Here is a 12,690-nt window from a genome sequence, read left to right as displayed (position 1 = left end):
ATAGACAAGAAAGTTCAACCCCCCTCCTCGTTACTACATTTGAACTAAGCAACAGGTTGCCATCAAATTAGGGCAATGTCAGACACAGTAGGGAGCATTGACTTACCCAGACACCATGAGTAAAGTGCACTTTCATGTGTCATTATGCTCGCAATTTGAGCTTTGAATTGGATGTAATTGTGCTGCCTCTGACTCTTGCCGATGTGTCAGGCACAACTGCATCTGGTGCAACTGTGCCTTATTTATCAAAATGGACTCAGCTACATGTGTGCTTCACTGTAAATTGAATGCAGTTGCACCTAATATTTTCACAGTCTGCCCGGTGTCAGTTACAGTATTCACTCACGCCGCTTCTGCTGTTTGGTGTGCGAATGATGTCTGTGTCCAATTCTTTAGCTTAAAGGGTTTGTTAAATCTGCCCCAAATTCGTTTCAGTTCATGTTAATTATAATGTTCCTAAGTAATTCATTAAAAGGATAGTCTGGCTTTTAATACTACTGCTGCCTGTTTGTTATTCTGTTACAAAAATAAGTGTAGTTGCGTGTGTTTGTAGTCACAAATAAAAGGCTGTAAGAAATAATAATAATAAACAGGAAGTGTATTTTATTGCTTATATGCTTTAACTTTAAATCAATTATCTGAAATACAAACTAGTGCCAATGGAAGTCCAGAGGACATTATGCCTTGGGAACGGAACAGTAAAACTTTATCTGGGTTAGGTTCATATAGAATTAATTACTCTGAAAATCTAAAAATGAAGATGTATTTTATTGAAAAGTGTGTTTTTTTTAAATATTATTTAAAAAGACCAAACTGCAATTTGAAATCTGTTTGATATTTCATGGTTTTTTAGTGAGTTTCTCATCCTAACATGTCTTGGACAAATAACATGCTCATGCTGCGAGCCACTAACTTGCTGGTTCCAGCATACGGCTGCAATTTGCAGTGCACTGCTTACGCTCAGCATGGTTTAATTGTAGCCAGTAGACAAAAATATCTGTTAGAGTAAGCACACCAATAAACCATTGCTAGATCAGAACAATAAGATATAACAGTGTAGCAGTGACAGCCCCCTTAAGCCTAGTCCTAGTTGTTATTAATGAAGATTAGCACTCATCTAAACAAAAAACACTTTAACTGGAAAAGGTGCTGTTAATTTGACAAAGGCAGTTTTCATAATGCAGGTGTGGGACCTGTTATCCAGAATGCTTGGCGCCTGGGGTTTTGCAGTTATGGTTTTGCTTTTCTGTAATTTGGATTGCAATATGTAAGTGTATTAAAAACCATTTAAACATTAAAGGGGTTGTTCTCCTTTAAATAAACCTTTAGTATGATGTAGAGGGTGATATTATGAAATAATTTGCAATTGGTTTTAATTTTTTATTATTTGAGGTTTTTGAATTATTTAGCTTTATGATCAGCAACTCTCTATTTTGGAATTTCAGCTCCAATCTGGTTGCTGTGGTCTAAATTACCCTAGCAACCAGGCAGTGGTTTGAAAGAGACACTGGAATATAAATAGGAATAGGAAATTGTTGGGGGCATATGATCCCCTTCACCTTCAAGTACAGGTTTCCCATATTTACTGTGTTCCTAAGTTTTGATTTTTTTTTAAGGGGCCACCATACCTTTATTTTTTATTTTCTTGTCTGTCCCTCTGTATAAAATTAATATTAAATACAATTGTAGCTATTTTGCTTTTGCTTTGTTTCTCTTGCTTCTGTGTTGTTCATGTTAACTGCCTTTGTCTCCAGTTGGCTCTACAACATAGCTTAGCAGCCTGTCTGTCTCAGCAGCAAGCATGGCCTACTGGGCAAGGGGTCTTGGCGTGGCATCACTGATATACTGTGCTAACAATGTTACCCATACAAAATGTATATATAAGTTATTATAAGTTTAGGTGTTATGCTTAATGCTGTAATAAAAAAATAACCAATAAATCTCTGAGTCATACTTTGTTATGGACAAGTCCCATTTATAGAGCAGGTCACAACAATGTTAACAATGTTATTTTGAACAGAAAATACTCTAATTTAGGCAGAGCAAAACTGACAGGAGTGCTACACAAGCTTGCAGATAGACCTCATTAATGTGGGAAATAAAATCAAATAAAATTTAATATCCTTAGCAGACAGAAAGGACCTAAGGTAGTCCTCAAAAATGGTATCCCCAGCCAGGGTATATATATATATATATATATATATATATATATAAAGTGTGGGATTGGGGAGTGCTCCCCAATCCCACACTTTGTTAATTCGGATTGTTGCTTCCAACACTCTGAGGGTGAGCACCCTACCCTACTCTCTCCAATTCAAGGAGACTTGCTGGCCCCACTCCGGGGCATCCTTTAAGATATTTCGCTCGATTATCTCGAATAACGATCACCGGTGACATCACGGAACCAACACAACAGAGTCTACACAAGTACACAAAGCTTCTGGATACGCTAGATCTCCTTTGCCTCCTCTCTTCTTCACAACAGATTGGTTGATGGAAGGCAGCAGCTCGCAACTGACTTTTGAAGTAGATACCTGTACAGACTTTACCTTCACTCCACAAGATGCTGATAAAATTTTATTCACAGAGACACCCCTAGATCTGGCTACGGACAAACCCGACATTGATATATACCACGATCTATTGAACTTGAAGAAAAAAGAACTAGATCTACAACTACATGGTATTTATCTCTCTAACTATCACAGACAGAGACTCATTCCACGGGGTTTTAGGATAAACAATATTCCCACTATAGGTCGTAGCAACCCCGAATTCTGCAGCAAATGGTGCGGTATCTTGAACCATTGCTCATTTGATCTCCTCTTGCTAGTTGTAGAGCAAGTAGGTAAAGAACTCATATCAATACGTTCCGATATCAACACACTAGAGGCACAACACCTAGAATCCCTGGGGTCAGACACCACTGCAGACTGGCTAAACAAATTACAGACTAATGTCAATAAGTACAAACAGGATTTGACCAATTTTAAGCAAAAGAAACTACACAAAGTGGCAGATGACTACAAGCATAAACGCGTATATGGGTGGTTATTGGGCTTAAGATCAGGTGACCAGGGCAGGAGACCCATTAGGCGCAAAAGACTCCCCAGGTCCCTAGCAACAGTGGATAGTTCAGACCAATCTACCGACTCAGACACAGGAACTGCAGATAACTCTACAAATAAGCCTTTTTTAGGGGTAAGAACAAGATCAAAGAAAACAACAGAAGGAGGAGACCCACCAGGAGAGGGGGCCACAAACGTAAGAGGGAAACCACCAAGGGGGAAGAGAATATAGTTTTTAACCTTAGCAGACACATTCTCACACCGGGCGAGACATCACTACTGCGCAAAGGGCTCTCATTTGTACCCAGCACTGTACCTAACACTTTTGACACTTTAGTTGACATTTATAAATTCCAGAGGAAACTGAAACTCAAAGAACACTTTAGAAACACACCTAGGGATAAACAACCTCCCTTTAAGGCTAAAAGCAAGTTCGAGCCCCCTAATACCCCCGCGGCTGTACGCACTTTTGGTAAAGTTCTCAGTCTAGAGGCCAAATCCGCTGCCAATATGACACACTCCTATCCTAACCTGTCCCTTAGTGAACGCCAAGCGATCAAATCCCTTAAGGACGATACTAGCTTGGTTATCAGGCCCGCTGACAAAGGAGGCTCTATTGTATTACTAGACTATAGTTACTATAGGGACGAACTACTTGGGCAACTGGCAGATCTTACCACATATAGACCCCTCCCCGGGGACCCTACCAATAAATTTAAAAGGGAACTAGATTCCCTTATCTCTACTGCCCTAAATGCGGGATGGTTGGATCTAGACACAGCGCAATACCTGAACACTGAATATCCACGTATACCCATTATTTACACTTTACCTAAGATACATAAATCATTGTCAGCCCCTCCAGGCCGACCCATTATCTCCGCAATAGGTTCACTGTACCAGTCAGTCGCCACATTTATTGATTTCTACCTGCAACCCCTGGTTAAGTCCATGTGGTCCTACACACGAGACTCCACTCATGTGATACAAAGGCTGAAAGAACTTGGTGATATCCCCAGCAATAGCCTGCTGGTTACCATGGATGTCAAAAGTCTATATACGGTCATACCTCATGACCAGGGAATATGGGCAACCCGCAGAGCCCTGACATCAAACCCACCTACTAACACCCCAATTGAGTTTCTCCTACAGCTGCTAGAATTGACGCTGACCAGAAACTATTTTCGTTTTGAAACCTCTTTTTACCTTCAGACATCAGGGACGGCAATGGGTAGTGCACTGGCACCCTCCTATGCCAACCTGTTTATGCTCCACTTCGAGACTGAACATATTCTTCCCCTGCTAGGTAATTCTATACTTACATATTTTCGATACATCGATGACCTCTTTCTCATTTGGGCGGGAGGGACAGAAAGCATACTAAAATACCACCAGGAACTTAACAACCTAGACAGTCCTATTAAACTGACCCTTATCTACCATGAAGATAATGTTGACTTTCTAGATCTTAACATCTATAAGTCAGGCTCAAGGCTGGGGACTAGGCTCTTCCGGAAACCTACTGACCGTAACTCAATATTACATGCCACTAGCCATCATCCCCCAGCCACAATAAGGGGTATCCCCTATTCACAGTTCCTACGGGTGGTCAGGAACAATAGCTCCCCTGACACAGCAAAGGTACAGCTCAATGAGATGTACAACAGGTTCCTTGAACGTGGCTACACGGATATCCAGCTGAACCAACAACTACAAAAGGCACTCCTGCACACTCAGGATGAGTTAGTATACAAGGAAAAACCCAGTCCAAGTCAAGCCACTCCATTGATTTTTACTACTACGTACAACTCTACATCACCAGCCTTATCCAAGAGCATTCAGAAGAACTGGCCAATGATAAACCAGGACGAAACTCTTTCATTACATCTCTCTAACAAGCCAATGCTTGGCTACAAGAGAAATAGAAGCCTTAGGGACTGGCTGGTCAGGACTGATTTTAAGGGACCCCCAAAACCTCAATTGGACTGGCTCTCTATGCACAAAAAACTCGGCTGCTACAAGTGCCCTGACTGCACCACATGCAGATGCCTACTTACCGGCCCGGATTTCCCTCATCCCTATACGGGCAAAAGAATTAAGATTAATCACAGACTTACGTGTACCTCGACATACGTTATCTATATTATCACCTGCCCATGTGGATTGTACTACGTGGGCAAAACCATCACCACTCTACGCGAACGCATCGGAAATCATCGCTCTGCATTGAGTAAAGCACTGAAGGAAGGCAAGGCAGACCAGCCGGTGGCAAGGCACTTTTTAAAGATGAGACATCCATTACCCACATTTAAATGCATGGCCATCGATTTCCAACCCCCTCTGCCGAGGGGTGGGAACAGGGACCAGGCACTGCTACAAAAGGAATCCAGATGGATCCACAAACTAGACTGTGTGTCACCAAAGGGTCTCAACGAAACACTGCCACTTGGATGCTTTATATAAACTGACATAATGACTTTCACTCTCTGCCTGCAACAATGTCTTCAGCATTGTTACTTTCTACAATATAGGCACATTGTTGCCACTTTGTCCCTCTAGCTATTCCAGACTTGTGTATTTGGACCCATTATATGTATATATTTTTTCTCCTTTTTTCAATTCATATGTAACTTGGTGTAACACTGTGCCCGTATTCCCTCTAATTGCCCGATTGGGTCCTAAAAGCTTCACATAGGGGTAGCAGGTGTACCCCCTCCCACCCGCCCATAGGGCTCCATGCATATGGGGCTGATTGCCGTGACATCACACCTACATAGAACTCACCCCGCGGGGGGTATCAACGAGCGTGAGACGGGCAGCATATAGGAGATACCCCGCGGGGGGTACAGATTGGCCGGAGCTAGGATATACCGTAGACTTGCCCCTTGATGGGCATAGGCGGTCCAAGAACGGATTGCACAACAAGGGGCATTACACTTCCCTCCTCTAAACCCCTGCTATCCTGGAACAGGAAATGTGCACAGCTACTCGGTTATCACCGAGTTTGTGCACTTCCTGGTGCCCAGTACTGAAGCGCTGGAATAGCGCTAAACTTGGGAGGTGAATATTGGAAGGCCCCAGTAGAGGGCGCTCTGCCCGTGCAACATTTGGCGTTTCTACAGCCCTCGGCTGCCTAGCAACCACCGGCTCTCCGTGCGCCGTCTCTACTGCTGTGAAGTCCTGCCTCGCAGGAGTAGGTCCTGGTCATGTGCACAATCAACGACGGGTTATAGCGATCTTCTTAGTAGTGACCCATAAGGGCTCTGAGGTAAGGGCAGCGCAATGACACCACACTGTTTGTAGTTTATTTGTGTTTCACTGTCTATCCGATTACATGTTTGTTTATGTACACTCTGTTGCCTAGCAACACCCCTATTTGGCGCCAAACTCTCACCTTAAAAGCGCTGGGGGATATGCTGGCATATACTCCCTGACAAAAGTCCGTGTATAGGACTGAAACGTTGGAAAGAATAAACATCACCGTTTATATTTAAAAGCTGTGGATTTTTTTGCCTTTATATGGAAACCCTGTGAGTGCCGACACCTTTCTGTATGTATATATATATATATATATATATATGTCAAAAGAGAACTGCATGTCAGCTATTAATGTGTGCACCTCTCAATAAAAATGCCCAGGTGTTGCTTCAGGAATATGATATCAGAAAAAAAGAGAAAAATAGAGCACTCCTGGGACTTTCCATATCTATAAAATCATTTTTTGACATCATTCCAGAAAAATCAACATTTCGACTCTTGTCTAAAGCCTTTTTCAAGATCTCGAGAACGGCTTTAGACAAGAGCTGAAATTTTTTTGGCATGAATGTTGATAAAAATGATTGTAAAGTCCCAGGAGTGCCCTATTTTTCTTTTTTTTCATATATATATATATATATAGATATATAAAAATACATACAGTATATACATATATATATTTAGGTTACATTATTCACAGCACAGTTTATTATATGTTCTTAGATTTTTAAATCTATTATCTCCAAAACTCATGTCTATTTTTTTAGTGCTAGAGATTATATTATAGTTTTGAAACTGCCTATGCAATGTGCTTATCTCAATGCTTCACCATGCTACACTTTCTGACATGAAAAGGGAATTGTGTCTATGTTTCCATGGTGAAAGGATACTGCTGTGTCATTACTAATTGCTCTTTGTAAAAGAAGCATTGAGGAATGATAAAAGTAAGTTCTTTCACTTCAGTGCATGCTTTCATGAATTACCAGGGACTCTTAGCCCTTTACAGCATTAATGTTCAGGCAGTTGTATAGTTCCAATGACTCCTTCTTATTTATTTATTTTACATAGAATAGTGGTCACAGTCTGCTTAAAGCTGGCCATACACGCACCGATACTATCGTACGAAACCTTGTTTCGTACGATATTCGGTGCGTGTATGGCATGTCGGCGAGTCGACCGATATCGCAGGAAGCTGCTGATATCGGACGACTCGCTGATCGGCCAGGTTAGAAAATTTTGTTCGGGCACCATAGAAGGCGCCTGACCAAAATCTGCTGTCAGGGCTGAATCGGCAGAAGGAGGTAGAAATCCTATTGTTTCTACCTCCTTATCTGCTGTTTCAGCCCTGACTGTGTGTGGCGGATCTGACGATGTTTCGTGAGACCGATGGTCGCACGAAACATTGTCAGATCACCACGTGTATGGCCAGCTTTACAGGAGAAGGGAAGCCTTGAAATTATATTCTAACCAGGATTTTATTATAATGCAAGGATGGAGATGCACTGTATTTCATCATTAAAGACTGATATTGTCAGAAGAGATCCCACCCTCATGCACTGTTCCCCTTACTTTCTGTACTAGAGTACACCAACCGTACACAAAGCCACATCTGCTTACAGCCCCTAAATACATATCAGTGCACAAACAACAAAATGTGTCACCACAAGGGCCACCAGAAGAGAAATGGTGAACTCTTTCACTCTGAGTTGGGCTTATTACCCTAAAGCTGGTATATTATAATCAGCTTTTGTAGTTAAGCACCAAGAGCCACATTTGGTTTTACAGGATGTTCTGAGATTCAGTTAGAGCTCTTGTGAAATTCTATTTTAGTTCATATCTTAGTTGAAGAATTTAAAAAGAATTTGATATTGGAATATATATTTATTAATGGTATTTGCTTTGAAATGTAGTTTTAAAATATTGCATGGTGTGTGTAAATGTAAGATCTTGTTATAAATTGTAATCAATTAACATAATGTTTTTCATGATGCTTATGGGATCAGAGGTATATTCTGTATATTTCAGTGTACCTTATAATTAGTTCTGCATAAGGAAGTGTCTGCATAGTTGGGTTTGTGTAGTGTACAGCTGTTAGGGAAAGACAATGAATGAGGTCCTTGAGAGAGCGAGAGTGTGTCAGTGTTTATATCTCTAAATGGCCACCTAGAGGTGGTTTCATCTGTTTGATTCGATCATTTGACCCGCAGGCCCAACAGGAATTTTAAACCAGCCAAACCAACACTTGCCCAATTTTCAGTCAGATATCGGGTAGGCAGGCCCATCTGAGTCCCCCATACACAGGCCAACTCTTTCCATCAGAAGCTTTTATTGGCCTGTGTATGGCTACCTTAAATGTAAGGGTGCCTTAGTAGTTGAGTGTGATTGTAGCGGGTACAGAGCAAGTGTGATAGAAGCAATCAATCAGATGTCTCACTTTAAACAGCCACTCAGTAAATGGGAAAAGCTGATGGGTTCCTATGGGTTACTGAAACTGGAGCAAACATTGCACTTCTTTTTGTGTTAACAGCTGTAAAGAGATACTGTTCTTTTTGCAGCCATTGCATTCTCAATGGGACCCTTTGGAGCTGTATGTACACATATTCCCCAACAGAGAAAAAATGTATTTTTAAATACAAATAACCAGTAACCATACTATGCTTATTTTATAAAAGGTATCAAAGGGTGTCCAAAATTTTTTATTTTGGATATATGAATGTAATATATATTTTACAATTTAGTAAACTAATGTCATAATTCAATTAAACTCTTTATTTTTCTATCTAAAAGGACAACATTAGATCTTTCTTTCTTTGCTTTCCTTTATCAGGGTACATACCCAGCTACTTGGATAAAGATGAGCTATGCGTGGTGTGTGGAGACAAGGCTACAGGGTATCACTACAGATGTATCACCTGCGAGGGCTGCAAGGTAACAGATTGGAGGTGGACTCACCTTAGTGCTGTTGTTCCAATGAAGAGCAGAGGGTTGCAGAACCCTGCGCTACAGCAGTTATAGTGATATCACAACACATATTTCTTCTATGGTCCCTCTATAAGTAATAATCATATTGGCACTGCCTGGAAATGCCTGTAACTGTATTTGTAGTTTACGTTGGCTATAGTTTGTTCAGTTTTAAAGGGGGTTTATTTGTGAGTTACTGTGCTTTAATGTTTCCTTTTTTTGCTGCAAATAGCTCAGTCATGCCCAGAGTTGCAGCCATGTTTCCCTGGTCTGATAAGTTGAGCAAGCAGCTGGCATGCCACACTGCATGATTGTTGTTTGCAGCACATCAAAGTAAGCTGAGGAAGCAAACAAATATACATTTATAAAAAACTGTTTGTGGAAAAACACTTACTAAATATGCAATAAAGTTTGCCTGCATATTTTGAGCTATGAATTTTATAAGAGCACAGTGTTATTTACAGCATTATAGTCTTTTCAAAAATATTTATCAAACTGAAACTATAGATGTCTCTGTGATAAGTAAGATAAAGCATGCGGATCATTATGTATTGTAACTTACACAGTCAGTAGTGTAGCATTGCTGTAACCCTTACATTCCTGCCATTTAATGATTTAAAGCTATTATTATTTCTTATTTAGTTATTCGTATTGATGTTTTTATCTTACTGCATCAATGGATTTGATCTGATAATAAAGAGAATGAAATATGCATCAGTCTGATCCTTTGCTGATCTTTGCCTCTTACAGGGATTTTTTCGAAGAACTATTCAGAAGAACCTCCATCCGAGCTATTCTTGTAAATATGAAGGAAAATGTGTTATAGATAAAGTAACAAGGAACCAGTGCCAAGAATGTCGCTTCAAAAAGTGCATCGCTGTTGGAATGGCAACAGACTGTAAGCGACTCAGAATTAGACGATTTCTCAATGGGTTGTTTTAAATGTTTCCAGAAACTACAACTGCCTTTTGTGCTTCTAGGTTTTTACCCCAGTCAGCTGATATTTGCTAACTATAAAAAACTCAGCCTAGTCTTAGGGGCCTAGTTATTATGCTATGTAAAATTAAATTTGCTGAAAAAATGGCGAAGCCTGGGGATGTGTGCCAGATTTTGTCGCTGTTTTTTACACTGCATAATAAATCTGCCCCTTAATGTCACAGCTGTTACAGTAAGTACATACCCAGATCAGATCACATAAGTATTTAACATATTTCAGCATAACTTTTTAAAGGAAAACTATACCCCCAGAATGAATACTTAACCAGTATATAGTTTATATAACGTTAAGTGACCTATTAAAGAATCTCGCCAAACTGGAATATATATATCACTAAATATCACCTTTTTACATCCCTTGATCCACCATTTAGTGATGGCCTGTGGGCTCCCTCAGAGATCACATGCCCAGAAATAATGCAGCTCTAACTGTAACAGGAAGTAGTGTGGGAACAAAAGGCAGAACTCTGTCCATTAATTGGCTGATGTGGCCTAGCATGTATGTGTGCCTTGGCTTGTTTGTGTGCACTGTGAATGCTATGATCCCAGGAGGTGGCCCTTAATTCTTAAAATTGCAGTTTTCTATTTAGGAGTACCCAATAGCACATACCACTAAAAAAGTACATTTTTATGAAAATGGTTTATTTAGATGAAGCAGAGTTTAAATATGAGGTTGTTTATGCAATATATTATTATAGAGACCTACATTGTTTGGAGGAATAGTTTTCCTTAAGTTTTAGTCTACTTTTGCTCCAGTTCCAGTTTAAGCACCCAATTATTTTGCTCAGGCCTTCACTCCACCATTCAGCAGGTTTTTTACAGTCTTCTTCCTAAAGGCATAGTCCTGGTTACTCCAGCTATACTTGTAACTAGCTGTGATGAACTAGTGCAGCAGGGTATAGATGACTAGAAAAATCCACACATGGATGCCAAACTGCAGGGTAAAACAAACTTCATTTGTTTTAACAGGAATGGATAGAACAACATTACACCACCTAGTCTGCTAACACTTTTACCCAGTCCCTATAAAGCTAAATATATTATCTGTGAGCAAGGTATCACTGTCTATTCATTAGGAAATGCCTCAAATGAACCATAGGGGGCTCAGGACTAAGGAAAAGGTTAGACTGTAGAAATAAGAGCATGCCAAAATGGGGCCATTGTTAGATCCTGGAGATATAGGGTTATGATGACTATATTGCTCTTTTAATATGTTCTGCTGCTGCTTCACATCACTAATTACTTACATTACACTTAGGGCTATGACAGACGGGAAGATTAGTTGCCCCGCGACAAATCTCCCCGAAATGCCACCCCACTGGCTAGAATGTAAATCGCTGGTGGGATGGTATATGCAGCGCGGTGATTTGCTGAAATCGCAGAAGTTGCCTTGAGAAGAAACTTCGAAAATTTCAGCGCAGCATATGCCATCCCACCGGCGATTAACATTCTAGTCGGTAGGATGCCATTTTGGGGAGATTAGTTGCCCACGGGAGATTTGTTGCGCGGCTACTAATCTCCCTGTCTGTCACAGCCCTTACTGTATTTTTTGCACTCTACAGTATTGTAATTGCTTGCTGATGTTTTGCTTCCTTTCCAGTGGTTTTGGATGACAGCAAACGTTTGGCAAAAAGGAAACTCATAGAAGAAAACAGAGAAAAAAGACGGAAAGACGAGATACAGAAATCACTTGTTCAGAAACCTGAACCCACACAAGAAGAATGGGAGCTGATACAAGTTGTTAGTGAAGCGCATGTGGCCACCAATGCACAGGGAAGCCACTGGAAACAAAAAAGGAAATTTTTGGTAATGGTCTCTGTATAATACTCAGAATGCTTTGACTTGGCATATGTATCATCCTAAAATGGTTGTTCCTTCATAAATTTCTCTATAGTATTTCATTTTTTAATTTTTGGTGATTTTCTTGTGGACCAAGCATTACCAAAGGATGTTTCTCCATAAATAGCAGTTTTTTTCCTTTCTGTGGCTTCCAATAAAAAAGTAGGTGGTGAGCTTATGCTGACAACCACTGTACAACCACTTAATTTAACTTCAACAGGCAAACGTTGTGGTATAGTGGTACTAAATAATAATAATAATATAAAAAAATTTACATTGTATAATCAGCTCTCCCCCTTATTGCTACTTGCACCCAGGTATATAGAAAAGAAGTTCATTATGCACAAAGGGTAATTTGTAAGAACCTTGTCCTCCTGCATCTGCTCTGAAGAATCAAGTAGGGTAAAAAAACTAACAGAGGCAGAACACATTTTGAACACATAAAGATTAATTTACTTTTCCCAAAATAATGATGGTGAATGAGTGACAAAAAGAGGTGAAATAAACCAGTATTAGACACCACAATTAGCTCCTCATTAAAGTCCTGTGATGTGTTGTTTATTCATATGAG

General features: G+C 40.2%; 1 protein-coding gene across 9 annotated transcripts in view; it reads left to right on the top strand.

Annotated features, from left to right (window-relative positions):
* Positions 1-12,690, top strand: part of thrb (thyroid hormone receptor, beta) — a 245,918-nt gene that overhangs the window by 217,544 nt on the left and 15,684 nt on the right. For all 9 annotated transcript variants that reach the window (XM_031903431.1, XM_018094691.2, XM_031903426.1 and 6 more), the window contains 3 exon segments: positions 9,151-9,251; positions 10,035-10,182; positions 11,881-12,086. In XM_031903431.1, coding sequence (XP_031759291.1) covers positions 9,151-9,251; positions 10,035-10,182; positions 11,881-12,086 — 455 coding nt within the window.

The sequence above is a fragment of the Xenopus tropicalis genome, chromosome 6 (assembly GCF_000004195.4).
Source record: "Xenopus tropicalis strain Nigerian chromosome 6, UCB_Xtro_10.0, whole genome shotgun sequence".
Taxonomy (NCBI): domain Eukaryota; kingdom Metazoa; phylum Chordata; class Amphibia; order Anura; family Pipidae; genus Xenopus; species Xenopus tropicalis.
This window is presented reverse-complemented; position numbering and strand designations above follow the sequence as displayed.